General features: G+C 40.1%; 1 protein-coding gene across 1 annotated transcript in view; it reads left to right on the top strand.

The window, feature by feature from the left end:
* LOC128658546 (dynein axonemal heavy chain 11-like) overlaps window positions 1-21,093 on the top strand; it is a 1,692,686-nt gene that overhangs the window by 1,594,067 nt on the left and 77,526 nt on the right. The window contains 1 exon segment of the mRNA XM_053712841.1: window positions 10,885-11,067. Within this exon segment, the coding sequence (XP_053568816.1) occupies window positions 10,885-11,067 (183 nt within the window).

The raw sequence follows: 21,093 nt of genomic DNA, 5'->3' as shown, positions 1-21,093 counted from the left end.
GTTGGCTTTCACTGGGTGCAATTCCTCTCACTTAACTGTTTTATTCTGTCCTCATGAAATGATATTTAGCTATATATATATATATGGATACAAAGAATGGTTTAAAGGCGCAAAATAGAGATTAAGGCCTCTATTTAACAAAGGTCTTGTGGACCTGATACGACAGTGCGGATCAGGTCCGCAATACGCTCTCTGTATTCAGCATTGCACCAGCAGCTCACAAGAGCTGCTGGTGCAACGCCGCCCCCTGCAGACTCGCGGCCAATGGGCCGCCAGCAGGGGGGTGTCAATCAACCCGATCATACTCGATCGGGTTGAATTCCGGCGATGTCTGTCCTGCTCAGAGCAGGCGGACAGGGTTATGGAGCAGCGCTCTTTGTGATCGCTGATTCATAACTGCTGTTTCTGGCGAGCCTGCAGGCTCGCCAGAAACACGGGGCATCAAGCGATAGGCCCCTATAACTGAAAATTATTCAGTTAATATTCATGAGGTCAGTCAGTCAATACATAAATAAATTAGTACAAATTCATACATAAAATTAATACATAAAATTGCACTAAAAATTACTACAGTAAAAAGTTCAATATAAAATTGAATAAAAAACATCAATAAAAACTCTCAAACATATATATCTCAAAATATCTATATATAAATAAAAAATGTACAAATAGCTGTAGCAAGTAAATAGGTAGAGAGGTTACCACGTGAGATGAATCAGATGAAACAAACTCCAGGTAAGTTGGTGTGCCCACAGAAACCAATATTAGTTAATAGACTTCCTACTTACAAGAAATTACCTCAATCAAAATGAGGTAAGTGCCGCACAGGTTGTTAAGTAGTTGTCTCTAGTCGTAGGCTCCTTGAGTACGTGTATAAATCCACTTCTTTCAAAACCCCAAAAAGAGATTGTATCCTTCTTGTTTGTGCACTCAGATGGATCACAATGCCATTTGCAATCGATATACAGAAAGAAATATAAAAACAACAAATAGTACAATATTGTTTTGTAAAGCACACTTTTATTAATTAAAACTTTGGTAAAACTCACTTAAACTTTCCAACCTCAATTCACATATGAGGTATCAGTATAGCATACACAAAAAGTGGTGATTAACAAGGAATCTCCTTCTTATAACAGTAGGTTTGAGCCATAAGTAACCTTTGAAACGCGTTAGGATAAGCAGGACATTTACTTCCTTGTGGAGACTATTCTCCTTTTGATGCTATTATATATTAGCATAAGAACCGTGTACAAATTACTGTTGCTGTATATTGCTGCTGTTACCCTGTTATAAGAAGGAGTATTGACTGACTGACCTCATGAATATTAACTGAATAATTTTCAGTTTTAATCTCTATTTTGCGCCTTTAAAACATTCTTTGTATCCATTTTTAATAATTGACTCTGCACTCTTGGTGGCGGGGGCTGCTAGAGTTACTTAGTCAGGTAATGTAGGCAGCACCATAGAGCTTCATACTAATTTATTTGCAAAAGAACTCACAATATCCTCAGGGCTCTGTTATTTTCACCCCTTTTCATTTATATATATACTAGTCCTAAAGCCCGTTCACACGGGCCGTGTTGTGTTATGTGTTATATGTAATTCATTTTCTTTCATTCTCTCTCTCTCATTCTCTCTCTCTCTCTCTCTCTCTCATTCTCTCTCTCTCTCTCTCATTCTCTCTCTCTCTCTCTCTCTCATTCTCTCTCATTCTCTCTCTCTCTCTCTCATTCTCTCTCATTCTCTCTCTCTCTCATTCTCTCTCTCATTCTCTCTCATTCTCTCTCTCTCTCATTCTCTCTCTCTCTCTCATTCTCTCTCTCTCTCTCATTCTCTCTCTCTCTCTCTCATTCTCTCTCTCTCTCTCTCTCTCTCTCTCTCTCTCATTCTCTCTCTCTCTCATTCTCTCTCTCTCTCATTCTCTCTCTCTCATTCTCTCTCTCTCTCATTCTCTCTCTCTCTCATTCTCTCTCTCTCTCTCTCTCTCTCTCTCTCATTCTCTCTCTCTCTCATTCTCTCTCTCTCTCTCTCTCATTCTCTCTCTCTCTCATTCTCTCTCTCTCTCTCTCTCTCTCTCTCTCTCTCTCTCTCATTCTCTCTCTCTCATTCTCTCTCTCTCTCATTCTCTCTCTCATTCTCTCTCTCACTCTCTCTCTCCGATCAGCTGTGCTGCCCGGTCCTCTCTCACTCCCCCTGCGCGTGCGATCACCTGTGCTGCCCGGTCCTCTCTCACTCCCCCTGCGCGTGCGATCACCTGTGCTGCCTGGTCCTCTCTCACTCCCCCTGCGCGTGCGATCACCTGTGCTGCCCGGTCCTCTCTCACTCCTCCTCTCTAACTCCCCCTGCGCGTGCGATCAGCTGTGCTGCCCGGTCCTCTCTCACTCCCCCTGCGCGTGCGATCACCTGTGCTGCCCGGTCCTCTCTCACTCCCCCTGCGCGTGCGATCAGCTGTGCTGCCCGGTCCTCACTCCCCCTGCGCGTGCGATCAGCTGTGCTGCCCGGTCCTCTCTCACTCCCCCTGCGCGTGCGATCAGCTGTGCTGCCCGGTCCTCTCTCACTCCCCCTGCGCGTGCGATCAGCTGTGCTGCCCGGTCCTCTCTCACTCCCCCTGCGCGTGCGATCAGCTGTGCTGCCCGGTCCTCTCTCACTCCCCCTGCGCGTGCGATCAGCTGTGCTGCCCGGTCCTCGCGCTGCTGTGTTTCACCCCTGCGCGTGCGATCAGCTGCTGTCTAAGGCCAAGTGTTTGTCTGAACTGCGCATGACGGCTTCAGACAAACACTTGTCTTTTATAATATAGGATATGTGGGGTTTTTTTTCAAAGGGTTTATTATAATGCTGCTTATGTAGTATTAGGCGCGCTTTATTTCCTTTTTTTTTTTATTTGTATAGAGACTTTTTATATGTGCAGTGGAGCACTATTTTTTCTTTTAAAGTAATATAGTTATGTTATATGTGCTGTGCAGTTATTATTCTCAGGCCAGGTCCACATGGAGACCTTACCAGTCTTGGAACAAGGGTAAGCAATCCAAGAAGCCTGCTACTACTACCAAGTCAGCATGAAGAGTCAGCCCCGGGACCGGATCTAGTAGGGGCAGACTTTCTCTCTTTGTCCAGGCCTGGATAAGAGATGTTCAGGATCCCTGGACACTGGAAATTGTGTCTCAGGGGTATCAGTTGAAGTTCAGAAATTCCTCTCCCAGAGGAAGGTTTCTTCTTTCTCGATTATCTGCAGACCAGATAAAGAGAGAGGCGTTCTTACGTTGTGTAAGAGACCTTTCCTCCATGGGAGTAATATGTCCCGTTCCGGTACTGGAACAAGGACAGGGGTTTTATTCAAATCTGTTTGTAGTTCCCAAGAAGGAGGGAACGTTCCGACCTATTTTAGACCTCAAAAGTCTGAACAAGTTTCTCAGAGTTCCATCTTTCAAGATGGAAACCATTCGTACAATCCTTCCATTGATCCAGGAGGGTCAATTTATGACTACCGTGGATCTACAGGATGCATATCTTCATGTTCCTATCCACAGAGATCATCACCAGTTCCTGAGGTTTGCCTTTCTGGACAAGCATTTTCAATTTGTGGCTCTGCCCTTCGGTCTTGCCACGGCACACAGAATTATCACGAAGGTTCTAGGGTCTCTGCTGGCAGTTCTAAGGCCACGGGGCATTGCAGTGGCACCTTATCTGGACGATATTCTGATCCAGGCATCATCTTATCAGCTAGCAACGTTGCATACCGACATTGTTCTATCCTTCCTGAGGAATCACGGGTGGAAGGTGAATCTGGAAAAGAGTTTGCTAGTTCCGCAGACGAGGGTTCCCTTCTTGGGGACTCTCATCGACTCTCTGTCCATGAAAATCTTTTTGACGGAAGTCAGAAAGTTAAAGATTCTAAATACATGTCGAGCCCTTAAGTCCAATCCTCGGCCTTCAGTGGCTCAGTGCATGGAGGCAATCGGATTGATGGTAGCAGCAATAGACATCATTCTGTTTGCTTGTTTTCATCTCATACCTCTGCAACTGAGCATGCTCGGACAATAGAATGGAGATTATACAGATCTGTCTCCTCAAATAAACCTAAATCGGGAGACAAGGGACTCTCTTCATTGGTGGTTGTCGATGGATCATCTCTCCCAGGGGACGTGCTTCTGCAGACCTTCATGGGTGGTGATAGTGGCAACGGATGCCAGTCTCATAGGATGAGGAGCAGTCTGGAACTCTCTGAGGGCTCAGGGGGTATAGACTCGAGCAGAGTTTCTTCTTCCCATCAATATCTTAGAGTTGAGGGTGATATTCTATGCGCACAGTATTGAGCTCTTTTATGAGCTTATGACTAAAATATTTATTTTCTATGTGCTGTTAGCACAGTGTCGTGCTCTTTTATGAGCCTGTTAATCCTTTTTTATTTTTAAAACCTAAAATTTTTTTTTTGATCCTATTAAGGTTTTTTTTTTTTTTTTTTTTAAACTACTATGTGCTGTTAGCACAGTGTTGGGCTCTTTATGAGGCTATTATTCCTTTTTTTTGCATGTTCTGTTAGCACAGTGTTGTTTTTTTTGTATGTTCTGTGTATATTTTTTTTTTTTTTTAAATAAGCATATATTTTTTTTGTATGTGTTTTTTTTTTTTTTTTAGTATGTTTAGCACATACATAAGTCCTGAGTGCTAGGTTTTTTTTTTTTAGTATGTGCTATTTTGCACATACATAAGTCCTGAGGTATTAAAAATTTTTAAACTAAAAAGCAAATGTGAGGTATTTTTTTTTAGTATGTACAAATTTTTAAACTAAAGAGCAAATTTTTTCCTGAGGGACTTTTTTTTTCAACATTTTTTTTTTTAAACTAAAATTTTTAAACTAAAGAGCAAATGTTTTTAGTATGTACAAATTTTTAAACTAAAGAGCAAATGTTTGCTTTCAAATAATCTCAGTGCCAGTGCAAAAGAAATGCGCAGCATAAGTCCTGAGGTAATTTTTTTCCTGAGGGCATAAAATTTCAAGACCCAATTATTTTAAACTAAAGTAAAGAGTTTCAAGACCCAATTCTTTTAAATTAAAGTAAAGAGGTTTTTGTTTTTTGCTTAAATTTTTTTTTTTTTTGCGGAGCTTTGAAATGAAGACCTTTCTCAGTGCCAGTGCAATAGAAATGCGCAATGTATTATGGCTCGCGACGCTTTTAACGGCTAGTTGCGTGCGCGTGGGTTCGCGTGCGCGTGCGCATGCGCAAGTGGGTTGTCAATGGCTAGGGCGTGCGCAAGTGGGTTGTCAATGGCTAGGGCTTCGCGTGCGCGTGCGCGTGCGCATTGCTAGTCTAACGGCTAAGGGGTTGTCAATGGCTAGGGCTTCACGGGTTCGCGTGCGCGTGCGGGGGGCTCAAAGTGTGCGTGCGCAGCAAGGGGGGTCAATGGGCTCAAATCAGTTTGTGTGAAACAATGGGGCTCAAATCAGTTTGTGAGTGTGAAACAATGGGGCTCAAATCAGTTTGTGAGTGTGCGGTAAGGTTCACAAACAATGGGGCTCAAATCTGGGGCTCAAATCAGTTTTGAGAGTGTGCGGTAAGGCGCGTGCGCGTGCGGGGTGCTAACAAACAATGCTAAGTGGGTTGCGCGTGCGAACAGCTGGCCAAGGGTGCGCGTGCAGCGGCAAGAGTTTGTCTGAACTGCGCATGACGGCTTCAGACAAACTCTTGTCTTTTATAATATAGGATATATATATTATTTTTTTTATCACAACCATTCTTCCTAATATGTCAGTGTTTCACATATTTATAAGTGCTGTTATATCATTTTATATTTACACTTCGATTTAAATCGTATGTATATGTTATAAATTGCCATACTTCAAATAATATCTAGAGAACACTTAAGCCAGCTTCACTCTATACTACTTGTTGGAATATTCCATTTTAAGTATATAACCATCCTACCCATTATCCATGTAGCACTTCTAAATATTTCCAAGCACATAGTATATAACCATCCTACCCATTATCCATGTAGCACTTCTAAATATTTCCAAGCAGATAGTATATAACCATCCTACCCATTATCCATGTAGCACTTCTAAATATTTCTAAGCAGATAGCATATAAGCCTCATCTTATCATTTGTCACAATTCTATGTTATAATGACTAATGTTGCACTATCTATCACTCCTAATTATAAGGTAATTCTAATTAGTTGCATAGATGATACTAGAACCCTATCACTTACTCTCTCTACTAAATTGTCCATTAACCTGATAAGGTTAGTCCTAAAGCCACCTATTGCTAACCACAACTAATGTTTAAACTACATAATAATTGGACCCTAAGAAATGAAAAAAGCATTGTAAGTCCAGATGAGTATTCGAGCCCTTTGGGACATACAATGCTTTTTATAACTTCTATAGGTCCAATAATTATGTAGTTTAAAAAAATTGTGACAAGTGATAAGATGAGGCGTATATGCTATCTGCTTGGAAATATTTAGAAATGTTAATATTAACTCAAAAAGGGGAGAAGGCCCTACCCTTCACAAAATTAGACACTCACCCTCCTGGCAAGTCAAATTGATCACACTGCACACAGACACAATGCAGAGTCTCTCAGGGGGTGAGCACTGACTGTATGCTGAGCCTGAGACCCTGCTGCAGATGGTGGTATCGGTGATCGGATCCTTCCCTCCACTATCTCATTTCCCACACTTGCCTGCCTAGTGTTAGCCCTGACCTGCATAGTCCCCCACCAGTCATAGAGCAGAGCAGCTACTCCTCTCCAAACGTGCCCGCCGCGCTCCTTCTGCTTCATACTGACGTGAGAATATGACATGATGTTAGCATGGTCCGGACACGGTTTGCTTTACACATTGCTAAATCTTAAATATGAGCATAGCCAGAGGAACAGTTAAGTAACACTCTGTAATGTCCTAAGATAATGTTCATTACATGTGACATGTCAGTACTGTCCATCGGCAATAAAAACATTTAAAAAAAAAGCAGAACACTTTGTTTTATTTCAGGACTGTGTGTGGCCCCACTTACCTTAAGCCTCGGGCACCATGCCCCACCACTAATAGGTCCGCCCCTGTACCTGCCTGCACCGGCCGTTCCTGTCTAGTCTGGCTCACACAGTCACTCAGACAGTAAACGCTTGAGGCCGGCAAGTCCCACTCCCTCACACATGCTCGTTTACAGTTTGCGGCGTGCGGTAAGGGTAATGGTGGGCGGGGCTAAGGGAACCGGCAGCCCAACAGTCACACCAACTGTAATGAATGTGTAATTAATCTAATCCTGTCACACGTCACTCACAATAAACTAAGAGTCACAACAGTAATGGGAAGCACTGTGTGTGCGGTAATGGTGGGCGGGGCTTAGGTAACCAGTGGCCCACCGGGCATTTGCCCGATATGCAGTCCGGGCCTGAGCAAGGATATAACTTTTTTATTTTCAAAATAAGCTTTATTGAATGATCAGACATAATGTTACAGCCTTAATCACGAATTTGTGTGCCAAAACAGTTGGTACATAGTATAATATATATTAACAATATGATGTGATTTTCTCAGATGCTATGTGAGTATTACATGACAACAAAACCTCCGATCATTTTTATCAGATTAGTGCTTAACATAGGTATCAATTATAAACATTTATAGCCGAGTGCGTCGGCTCAGAACCTTTGCATATAATAAAACCGTTCAAAATTTAAGAGCCTGAATTAGCCTTACACCTGCGGCCAGTAGGTTTACTGGCACACTCAGCCTGAACTGTTGTTTGAGGGAGTTGAGGGAATGTTAAGCAGGAGCGTCAGGATAGAGGAATGAATAGAGAGAATAGCAGTGGGTGTACATTAAGGCAGAGAGGGTAAGGGGGGGGAACAACAACAACAAAAAAAAAAAAAAAAGGGGGGGAAATCACTTCCGTTTACCACGGACCAGCAGAATCACCTCACGTAAAGTAGCCAGTACATATCCTACCGGCTGCAATGACCTATACGTCTCTGCCCTCCCAGATGAGAGTCATATACTCGTGTGTTTCCAGTTTCCCAATCCTTTCTAGATTTAATAGGTCCCGTACCTCCACCCTCCACTCCTCCAAACTTGGTGTCTGAAGTGATTTCCAGTGTCTCGGTATGAGGCCCTTGGCCCCGTTCAACATTAAGAGAAACAGATGGCGCTTAGCTTCCATAGCTATCTTTGGGAGCTCGTGATAGATCAGGTATTTGGGGTTTAACGGGAGAATCACCTGTAGTAGCCTGCTACTTTCGAAGGATATAACTTTTTAAACCTTGCAGGAGGTTTAAGTGAATTACCTAGCTTAGACCATTCCCTAGAAATTATGTCAGAGACAGCATCAGGGATAGGCAATACCTCAGGGAGTTTAACAAAAGTCTTACAACAGAATTTAAATGACTGCAAGGCTTCTTCAGAAACCTTAGAATGTTTAAACTTAAAGTAATTAAATCCTCTTTAAAAAGAGAATGGATATGTTCAATTTTAAACAAAATGAAAGAATCAGGTTCAAAATCAGAAGAAGACTCATCACCAGAGGAAACTTCACCTTCTGAAGACATAACTGTATCACTGACTTCAGGAGACATAGTACTAGTAGAAGGTAAAATCTGAACTGACCTTTTAAGCTTACTTGAAGGCAGGAGAGCAGCCAAGGTCTCAGAAACAGCAGCTTTGATAAGATTATGTGGTAAAACAGTAGCATTCTCCTGTAACAAACAAACAGAAGCAGCAGTAATATGCATAGAAGCATCATTAGGTTGGTCTGAATGCATTAACATTTTTAAGCATGTCACATAAATAAGATAGAGGAGAGACCTCAGCTTCTTTAAAATAAACACACTTAATCTTAGTAGGAAGGTGTCCAGGAGACTCTGCTTCTAAGACAGACAGAATCAGACAGCTCCATTATAGCATTGACAAAGCAAAGCAATAAACACTATAACCCCTTAAAAAGCTCTTGAGTAATGGAAATAACTTACCCCCTCCTAAAGAAGCTTTAAAAACTTACAGATACATTGTGCACTAATCTGAACCACAAAACAAAGCAGGGGAAATATAAACTTCACATCCAAAACCTAAATAATGTTCAGCAGTGTGAAATAACACACGTGAAAATACTGACAGCTATAAGGGAAATAAAAATGCCAAAACCCGCCGTGCGTAAGGCCAATAACATACGTGTGCTAACCTGAAGTACATGATCCAGCCGAAGAGAGAAAAAAGTTAAACAGATCTAAAAAGATGGGTGCTACCAGGGAATAAACAGTTATTTTTTTGTTTTCCCTAATTCATCAATAATAATTTACATAGTGCCAGTAAGATTTGTTTTTTTCTTAAGGAAGAGTAATTCCCAGGAGTAATGTATCATAGACTCTCACCACCTGTATAAAAGAAAAGCTATTAATGAAACAATTTATAAACAAGTCCTAGAAAACAATACATACATTCAATGATCAATCAGAGTAGCAATGCAAAGAGATAAACCACCTTCAAGATCCTAGTAAATCTATTCATAATACAATTTTAAAAAGGAAGAGAAGGGATAAATCTAAAATTAGATAGGATAAATATAATGGAACATAAAACTATTAATAATCACAATAATAAACATTAGGAAAAGGCAGTCAAATCTACATGTTCATTGAGACCTTCTGGAAACAGCGTACATAACGTATATATCCAGAAGGTCTCTCTTTGTCATAGTTTCGTAAGTAAATGTCTAGAAGGACATTTTAAACATTTTTAGAACTCCTATAAAAAGTATTGGCAGCTGTCCTTCTAGCCATTTACTTGATATTTCCTTTTGTTGTATTGATCATTGGAAGTTGTATGCAATCAGATCACCACCCCCCTTTCACAGATGTTTACAATTACAAATCCTCCTACCAGAATCTCATAGACAAGATGGCTAGGGACAAACAAAGTCTCAATAGCTGTGCCACTTGTCTGGGGCTAGAATTCATTTTTAAGAGGAATAAATGCCTTTATAAGATGTATTAAAAGGGACAGTACCGTCACAATTAAACTCAGCTACATTTATTGTTATCAAATCTGTTTTATTCTCTTGGCATCCTTTACTGAAAATCATACCTAGGTAGACTCAGAAGCAGCAATACACTCTTGGGAGTTAGCAGGGTATTGGTGGCGGCACATATGCCCCTTTTCATTGGCTCACCACTGTGAGCCTACACTTCAACAAATGATAAAAAAAAATGAAGCAAATTTGATAATAGAAGTAAAATGGAATTTTTTTTAACTGCTAAGTCTATGTGAATCGTGGAAGTTTAATTTGGACTTTACTGTCCTGTACTGGAATCTAAAAGAAAATATCATATTTTTATACTACAATATCCAACAATAGTTCTCTTTCCACTCTATTTGACTTATTTTTTTATATTGTATTGGGAGTACCCCTTAGAAGTGATTTCAGTATGGTGACCTGCTACTACTGACTTCCCTGGATGCTAGATAGGATATTTTTTTTTTTTGGAAGGTTATAAAAGATAACTGTGGTGAGTTCTTCATTATTGAGGCAATAAAATTGTTTTGTATTTAATATGTTGTTAAATGTTGTGGTGTCTAGGAGGTTGATGTGTTCCTTCAAAATATTTCTGAGGGATTTTGATTTTTTTATTATTATTAACCTACCACTTTTGTTGGGTCCTCATCACACTAGCAAGATCATTCTTAAAAAATGTAATAGTCTCTTTCACTTTTTCTGCTTAAAATTGTCATTACAAGTTTTTTAATTTTTACAAAAGATCTTAATTTCTTCTTCTACACATCACGTCATTTGTTCAAGAGAGGTTGGAAAATGTGTTCAATTACTATTAAGTTAATAACATTAGGCACTACTGTTACACAATTATATATATATTTTTCTTTGCCAGGTTAAAGCATTTTTGGATGAAATTTTAGAAAAACTTCCAGAAGGATATAATATGGCGGATATAACATCAAAAACATCAGAGCGCTCTCCATATATTCTTGTTTGTTTCCAGGAATGTGAGAGAATGAACATTCTAATACATGAGATGAGACGTTCTCTCAGGGAGCTTGATCTTGGCCTTAAGGTATGAGTACAAGTGATTCAAATTTACCAGGAGAATTTTCCCACAAGATATATTTTTATTTTATTGGAATTGTATAGGATATCAAATTTCCTCTTGGTTGTCCTCACACTCTCTCCAACTTAAAGTGATGGTAAATCCTAGTGTTTGTGAAACACAAGGATTTACCATTGGAACAAATAAAGGAGACTTTCATTCATGAAGTATAAAATACTTCATGCTGAAAGCCCACTGCAGAACACTATTTGGCTGAGAGGTGACGTTTCCACCTCTTAGCCAACAGCCATGCAGGAAATCCATCTGTGTCCACTATCTTGGGGTCACACTTTATTCAAGGTCTTTCCAAATCCTGCCGTACACACCTATGCAACATTCAACCTTTCCTTACTCAAGAAACTACAAACATACTAATTCATTCCCTCATTTTGTCACACATTGACTATTGTAATCTACTTTTAAATAGCCTTCCCAAACACCACCTCTCCCCCTCAAATCTATCACGACTGCTTCAACTAGACGTATCCACCTCCCCCTCCACCGTCAATCTACATCAGATGCTCTGCTATGCCAGTATCTACACTGGCTCCCCATACACTCTAGAATACAATTCAAAGTATTAACCCTAACCTATAAAACACTCAACCGCCTCACTCACAACTATATCTCCTCTCTCATCTCCAATTACTCCCGGAGCCTTCCTTTTCAACTAACCTCTGACTGTCTCATCACTCCTATTATCTCTACACTCTTCTCTCGACTCCAAGACTTCTCAAACACTGCTCCTGTCCTCTGGGACTCTATACCCCGCTACATCGCATTACGCTCAACTTGTAATACCAGCGCACATTTGCGTGCATCAGTATTACTGAGTGGAGCGCAAATATCACGCTCGCGAAACCGCAATTTTGTGCTCCAATCGTAATCTAGACCATTATCAGACATTTTATTTAACACAACATAGATTCTGAATATATAGTTTTAATATACAGTATGTGAAATATTTTTTTTTTTCTTTTCAAAACATAATAATAATAAGGTCCTCACATTATTGTAATTGGAAACTGTCAGTCAGCAGTGCACTTGGCAATTCTTGAAGAGGGATGGGAGAAATGTTTTAAGATAAATATCAGATTCTGACTTAAAGGGACAGTAAAGTCTACATTAAAGTTACATGGATTGGATCCGATAGACCATGACATTTTACACAACTTTGCAATTTACTTCTGTTATCAAAGTTGCTTTGTTTTCCTTTGTTAAAGAGTAATCCTAGGAGAGCTCAGGAGCGTGCACATGTGTCTAGCCATCTGGCAGCAAGATTTGCAACATTATTTATAGCAATGTTATACATAGTAAGCAGACATTGCTACCAAAGACTAATAAGACGAGCACACTCCTGAGCTCAGCCTACCCAGCTTTACTCTTCAACAAAGGATATGAAGAGAATAAAGCAAGTTTGCTAATAGAAGTAACTTGTAAAGTTGTTTTAAATCACATACTCTATCTGAATCATGCAAGTTTAATTTTGACTTTACTGTCTCTTTAAAAAGGAACATGAATCACATTAAGATTGTAGTATGATATGTTTAATTATACATAATAAAAACACTTTGCAATATATCTTGATCATTTATTTTGTCACCATTTTCCTGTAATTTAACCCCCAAAAAATTGGGATTTCCAGTTCTGAGAAGTATTAAACTTGTTACATATCTGTCCCTAATCTGCCTCAGCAGAGGTAATAACATACTGCATAAACAATGCTAAAAAATTATAGTGCCCAGTCTATTAAAAAGTAAGTTCAAGATTACAAGTAGCGCGTTCTGACTTTTCCTCATGCGATGTGTTTTTTTCGCAGTCAATTTCCATTGCACAGCTATTACAAGTCTTGAAAAATCGTGATTGCACGTTCACATTCGCCTTTTACGCAACAATCCTTTCCACAGTCGAAGAGCTGTAGTTAACAGTTTTGCGCAACGTAAAAGTATCACAAAACACCTAAAAACACAGTACATTACAAAGTACAGTTACACTCATATTATCACTGTCTAATAAAAATTATTTTATAGGGGCGGAGCCTACACTCAATGCGGCTGGATGCATCTCAGTGAAGCTCTCTGAGCTTAAATCTATTTTTACAAGTTAAATATAGCCAACCTTTAATATTTATTGCCCTGCATTAGATATTCATCAAGGTGAGCAGATATCTGCTAGGAGCTGATGTTTGATGGAGTTTATGCCTATGTTCTTTGAGTCAGCTACGGGACAAGCTTGCTATCAGGATTGGAAGCCATTTTTGCAACTACGCAGCAATTTGTGAAACAGAAAGAGATCCTGAATAGGCTTTGGAACGTAGGTCTGGGGCTGCCGCGCTATTACTCCCCCCCCCCCCAAACTCCGGGGTTAAGATATCCTGAAATAGGATAACAGTTGAGGGAAGTCACCAGTTGTTTTATTGGGCCTGCTCCAATTGGGGATTTTCAGCTCTGACTTCTACGCTACACAGTCTGGACAGTATACTGCTATGTATATCTTGATAATGGAGGCACTGGACAAATGGGAGCATACAATAAACAGCCTACTGATACACCACTTTCATAGTCTAGAGGAAGAGCTCTGTAGGATTCTTAAGCTGCATGGGGCCCTTGAGCATCCGACGGGGGCACATACTGGTGCACAACCAACTAAACAGATAATGCCGGATAGTACATTGGCCCCCCCCACCTCTGTGGCCCGACAGATACAACGCTCTCCACAGATGGAGAATCTACACTTTCCTCAGATTTGATCCGGGAGAATATAGGTTACAATATGGAGCCGGGTGGCCAGGAAAACCCTAGATTTGAACATGTTGAGAGAGCGAATATCGGAGGAGAGGCGGGTTCCCAGGGGGTCGCACAAGCAATTCAAAGTAAGCTACCTCTAGTCTGGACACAGCAGTTTGTAGCTCCGGCACTAAGTCAAATATCTTTGCTGTGGCTGGACATAGCTGCTAGCGACATGGCCAGGACAGATCAAGGTAGCCACTACATCAGAGCGGAACATTTCCCAGTTTCACTCCGCAATGACCAGAGTCAACAAGTCAGAGCTTCCAGACTTTGGAGTGAATATTCTCCCCACTCAAGGATTCATGTGCAAGACAGGGAGCTGCGACTCGAGTGACAGGGTGTGGGATAACCAGAAGGAGAGATCTGGGTCTGCCTTACCTTACTGTAGGTAAATCTTCAATCATAAAGGTAGTCCCTTCTAAAAGTCTGGGTCATTGAGAGCCACTTTGTTTGGGGTAAATGTACTGTTCCTCCCAACTAGCACTTAGCATGCAAATGTTAACGACATGGAGGATTCAGCAGAACTCTTTATAATCTTACAGCACATAGACCCTAATGATGGCAACAAAGCCTGAGGACCGGGGGACTTTACTTATTTTGAATTATCTGTTGGTTCCTGATTAGTGATGTCACGAATAGTTCGCCGGCGAATAGTTCCCGGTGAACATAGCATGTTCGCGTTTGCCGCGGCGGGGGATCATATGCGATGTTTGATCCGCCCCCTATTCTTTATCATTGAGTAAATTTTGACCCTCTACCTCACAGTCAGAAGACACATTACAGCCAATCAGCAGCAGACCCTCCCTCCCAGACCCTCCCACCTCCTGGACAGCATCCATTTTAGATTCATTTGGAAGCTGCATTCTTAGTGAGAGGAGGGACAGTGTAGCTGCTGATGATTTAATAGGGAAATCGATAGCTAGGCTAGTGTATTCAGTGTCCACTACAGTCCTTAAGGACTCATCTGATCTCTGCTGTAAGGACAGCACCCCAAAAAGCCCTTTTTTAGGGCTAGAACATCAGTCTCCTTTTTTTTTTTTCCTGTGTAATCTAATTGCAGTTGCCTGCCTGCCAGCGTGTGTGTCAGGATCACAGCGTATACTGTGCCCACTTGCCCAGTGCCACCACTCATATCTGGTGTAACAGTAGTGTACATTTTAAAAAAAACAACACTTTTTTGACTGTGAAATAATAGCAGACAGCTGCCAGTACCCAAGATGGCCGCCAATAAAGCAGATGGGGAGGGTTAGAGAGCTGTTTTGGGGGGATCAGGGAGGTTGGTGGCTAAGGGGGGATGCTACACCACAGCATATGTAAATATGCTAAAAAAAAATAAAAAAATTTAAAAACCTTTTATTTTAGTACTGGCAGACTTTCTGCCAGTACTTAAGATGGCGGGGACAATTGTGGGGTGGGGGAGGGAAGGGAGCTGTTTGGGAGGGATCAGGGGGTCTGATGTGTCAGGTGGGAGGCTGATCTCTACACTAAAGCTAAAATTAACCCTGCAAGCTCCCTACAAACTACCTAATTAACCCCTTCACTGCTAGCCATAATACACGTGTGATGCGCAGCAGCATTTAGCGGCCTTCTAATTACCAGAAAGCAACGCCAAAGTCATATATGTCTGCTATTTCTGAACAAAGGGGATCCCAGAGAAGCATTTACAACCATTTGTGCCATAATTGCACAAGCTGTTTGTAAATAATTTCAGTGAGAAACCTAAAATTGCGCATTTTTTTTTAATTTGATCGCATTTGGCGGTAAAATGGTGGCATGAAATATACCAAAATGGGCCTAGATCAATACTTTGGGTTGTCTACTACACTACACTGAAGCTAAAATTAACTCTACAAGCTGCCTACATGCTCCCTAATTAACCCCTTCACTGCTGGGCATAAAACACGTGTGGTGCGCAGTGGCATTTAGCAGCCTTCTAATTACCAAAAAGCAACGCCAAAGCCATATAAGTCTGCTATTTCTGAACAAAGGGGATCCCAGAGAAGCATTTATAACCATTTATGCCATAATTGCATAAGTTGTTTGTAAATAATTTCTGTGAGAAACCTAAAGTTTGTGAAAAAGTGAACAATTTTTTTTTATTTGATCGCATTTGGCGGTGAAATGGTGGCATGAGATATACCAAAATGGGCATAGATCAATACTTTGGGTTGTCTACTACACTACACTTAAGTTAAAATTAACTCTACAAGCTGCCTACATACTCCCTAATTAACCCCTTCACTGCTGGGCATAAAACACGTGTGGTGCGCAGTGGCATTTAGCAGCCTTCTAATTACCAAAAAGCAACGCCAAAGCCATATAAGTCTGCTATAATGGCATGTCTGGCACACAGTGTTGGGGCAAGGGTCCATCTGACCACTGGTCTGCAAAGCATGGACAGGGCAGGTATATCACCTACACTGCGCACTGTGAAGCGGGCTTAACCCTTACACTACCTGATCGATACAACATCATACCTGATGTTTTAAAGCACGTTATTCCAAACAATTTAGGAATGTTAGGTGATTTATGCCCTTTATGGATTAAAACCAGACTCTGCATCAACTATGTAATTTTCCATGGGAGTTTTGCCATGGATCCCCCTCCTGCATGCCACAGTCCAGGTGTTAGTCCCCTTGAAACAACTTTTCCATCACTATTGTGGCCAGAAAGAGTCCCTGTGGGTTTTAAAATTCACCTGCCTATTGAAGTCTATGGCGGTTCGCCCGGTTCGCCTGTTCGCGAACTTTTGTGGAACTTCGCGTTCGCCGTTCGCGAACCCAAATTTTTAGGTTCGCGACATCACTATTCCTGATTTATTCATGTGTGATTGTTTGCAGATACGGCCGTTCGCTTATAGTTAAACATTTGGTCTGCTTTATCTGTCACTATGTACTACTCTGGGAGAGTCACTGGCTTGGGCTAAAGTGAGAACTGAGCGGACAACATTAGTTCTGCCTGATATCAAATTTGTGTCTTCAGCGGAACTTAGTTCAGGTCTACTACATATTGTAAGGTGCAGACCTGATCTATACTGTAGACTCCTTCTCTATTTTGTTGTATGCCGAAAAATACCAGCCAATGTGTCTCCAATGCTCTATGTGTGTTAGATAATATATTTTATTTATAGAATACAGTATATGGTACTATTTGACTCCACACTCAGTTCATAGGGACTGAGCCTCTGAAATACATTGCTCGTCTTACATATACACTGCAGCTGTTGGATTGCTGTTCTCCATGCTCTCTTTTGGTACCGGAGTCACTCTTTCATCTCCCAACCGCTGTCTATTAGGGTATATTCTCCCAATTTACATAATGCCCATACCTTTCTTGTATATATAGTATAATATGTCAAAATATTGAGCCTGTTCATTACTTAAAAGTTTAAGATAATATAGAGGCTGGCATACTGTACGGCTCTTAATCTATCCTTATCAACAGTTACTCCCTTCTGCATCAGCTAATCCCAAATACTACACAACATTTAATCCTTTTTTTTATAGATACCTAGGTAAATCTGAACAAGGGGTTCTAAGGTTTTGCTTAAATTGTAGCATAGTAAATCTTCAATTTAGACATTGATAGTGGTATTGTTATATGCCTGTTTCAACTATATTTATACTCGGAGATTTATATACACTCTACTGCATTATATTATATGTGCAGAAACTATGGTTATCCTATACTTGGCTCAGCTATAACTGTACTGCATATTCTTGCTTCATGAATAAGGTAGATAACCAAATAGCTAATACTAGAAAACAGTATGATACTTTATGCTTCCGTGTTTACACAGCGGAATTAGACTACACGATAACATTGCTGCACAAATGAAAAGTCAGGAGCACCGGTAGATGAAAAGAAGTAGCTTTTATTCTCTCATAAACAGCTACAAAATAAAAATTCCAATGCTTGCTTCATATGGTAGAAATGCTTCATATGGTAAAAATTCTGTATGCTCAGAATTTCATGGGCTTGACAGCAGCTGTTTGGAGAGTTGGAGAAAGGAAAAAACAGCTGACATGTTTCGGCTTTGCAGCCGTACTCTTAGCTGATAAAAGATTAAAACCAAGCGCCCTTTTTCTTGGGCGTACCTTTCTCCAATTGGCCAAACAGTAAACCAATCAAAAATTACTTTAACTCATGAATGAATCAATAAATAAATGAGTCAATGAACTAAATGCAGGCACATATATTTTAACATTTGCATATACTGTTCCTTGCTGCTAATCTCAAAAGAGTATACTCTACTACATAATCTCAGAAAACATTACCCTATTCTGAGATGCTTTTGTTTTTAACTTTGTCTAGACATTGTTTGCTAACAGTGTTTTTGCAATTTCTGCCTCTGACTTATTATAGCTATTTACATTATACCCTTACTATTTAGATCCTGAAGCGTAATTAGTCATCAGGATACCTTTGTGGCAAAGAGAGATACATGGTATGAACAATCACCTCTACATATTGTCAATTTAACTAAATGTAAAGGTGCATATTTAAATGCATCAAACTTCTTTGTGCATTAGTCAAAAAAACGTTAGAACGTAAAATCACATATGTGATACAAGAAAGGACACTGTTATAAGCTGAGGGATAGTTTGTGGTATGGATCTTTAAATTCAGAATTTACATCTAAAATAAATCACATTAATGCCAGTAGTTGATCAAGTCATAGGAGGAGTTTAATCCAGAAGGTGTTCTGGTCCTCAATTTGAAGATCCAGAACACCTCCTGTCTACCCAAAAGTACCTCTCTGTCGCCCCCTCTTGACGGAGCTAAAATTCTTTCTATAGCCGTCCATCTGAAGCTATCAGTATCTTTGTCATGTTTTTGTGCGAAGTGTTGTACTAGTGGGGTAGTTGATCTACCAATCCTAATTGTTGAAAGGTGTTCCCTAATGCGTGATCTTATCTCTCTCGTCGTAAGACCTACATATTGAATCTTACAAATTGTACAAGTGATTAAATAGATCACATACTTTGATCTACATGTGATGCAAGTTTTAATTTCAAAGGATTGTCCTGTGGTGGTGGACTGAAAAGTGTCTCCACATATTTCCTTTTCACAGGCCACACAGTCCCTGAAATTGCATCTATGCATTCCCTTCACTGTCAGCCAGGCTGACCCTCCTTGCTGTGTAGTCTTAAGTTTCGTTGGGGCTAACCTATTGCCAATCGTCATATTCCTTTTGTAGGCAAAATGACAGCCTGTTTTAGCAATATCCATTAGATCATCATCAGCAGAAAGCATGTTGAAATGCTTCTTGATGATTCCACAGACTTCATCATATTCCATGGAATAGTCTGTGATAAAGAAGAAGTTTGATGCATTTAAATATGCACCTTTACATTTAGTTAAATTGACAATATGTAGAGGTGATTGTTCATACCATGTATCTCTCTTTGCCACAAAGGTATCCTGATGACTAATTACGCTTCAGGATCTAAATAGTAAGGGTATAATGTAAATAGCTATAATAAGTCAGAGGCAGAAATTGCAAAAACACTGTTAGCAAACAATGTCTAGACAAAGTTAAAAACAAAAGCATCTCAGAATAGGGTAATGTTTTCTGAGATTATGTAGTAGAGTATACTCTTTTGAGATTAGCAGCAAGGAACAGTATATGCAAATGTTAAAATATATGTGCCTGCATTTAGTTAATTGACTCATTTATTTATTGATTCATTCATGAGTTAAAGTAATTTTTGATTGGTTTACTGTTTGGCCAATTGGAGAAAGGTACGCCCAAGAAAAAGGGCGCTTGGTTTTAATCTTTTATCAGCTAAGAGTACGGCTGCAAAGCCGAAACATGTCAGCTGTTTTTTCCTTTCTCCAACTCTCCAAACAGCTGCTGTCAAGCCCATGAAATTCTGAGCATACAGAATTTTTACCATATGAAGCATTTCTACCATATGAAGCAAGCATTGGAATTTTTATTTTGTAGCTGTTTATGAGAGAATAAAAGCTACTTCTTTTCATCTACCGGTGCTCCTGACTTTTCATTTGTGCAGCAATTTCAGGATTCCCCACAGTGAGCACGGACGCAGACACCAATAGGGTTGTGTGTCTCCTCCCTTCTTCACTCCGGATTGGTTCCACATCAGGGCAGGCACAACCAAGTTACCCCAATCACTAGTGAGCAACTGCACGCGTCTGAGGAGGGTGTGTTTGTTACGCTGAAACCTGGAGACCCTGGATACCGTCTGAATGGAGGAAGTCTCAGGCAAAAAGGAAGTTGATCCGGACACCGGTCTGACAACGAAGCACTACAGTCGCACCCGTGGACCGGACGCGGTAAGACAGACTCCAACTATATATATATTGTTTGATGTTTATTTCATGTGCACTGCCCTGAGAGCCGGGACTGTTTGATAGTTTATCCAGGACCGAATATTACTTACTTCAGTATTACCGTATGCCTTTTGTGTAGTTTTTCTCTATGACTGTTTTACACAATAACATTGCCACATATAAGTTATTCCACTAGATGGCAGCACTCATTTCCAATAAGGCACAATAGAGTCCCATAGCTGATGGGGAGACTCTACATTCGCCCACAGAAGAATATACCAGGTTAGTGGAAGTTGGTGTATTTCCAGCTGCTGTACTTCAATTTACACTTTGGAGAGAAGACCCTATCTTAGATATATAAATGACTAATTTGTAGTCCATAGTAGATTACCAATCCCTATACTATTCCCAGCAGTTCTAAATGCCCCACAGTATATATTTTCTTTCCTTTTGTTTTTATCATGGATCCCTCACTCACAATACTTATAGTCAGGCTCTAAAATTCAGCTGAAAAATATGTAGCCACTTTTTATTAGCAACAAGATGCCTCATATTTTTAGATGTTTACAGAATAGATATTTGTATACTTGATACTCTTAACAATTTAGATTATAAATTTGGCAATATATTCTGCTTTTTACATTTAGTAGATAAAATTAAAATTGAGGATAATGAGGTTGCTGAGTGCTAATTTGAAAGTACATTTAGTTTTATCTTTGTATGTGACACCTAGAATGGAGATTGTTTATTGTTGTACCTTTAACTCATACCTTTCCTCATGAGGATTACATTGTATGTTGATTATTGTTATTTTTTTTCCTTATTATCTTTATAGAAGCACATGTTCATTATGTCATCTAATTCTGCCTATTAGCTAATATGTATACAATTTACTTGTATTTCACTC

Source organism: Bombina bombina, chromosome 1 (genome assembly GCF_027579735.1).
Source record: "Bombina bombina isolate aBomBom1 chromosome 1, aBomBom1.pri, whole genome shotgun sequence".
NCBI classification, from domain to species: Eukaryota; Metazoa; Chordata; class Amphibia; order Anura; family Bombinatoridae; genus Bombina; species Bombina bombina.
This window is presented reverse-complemented; position numbering and strand designations above follow the sequence as displayed.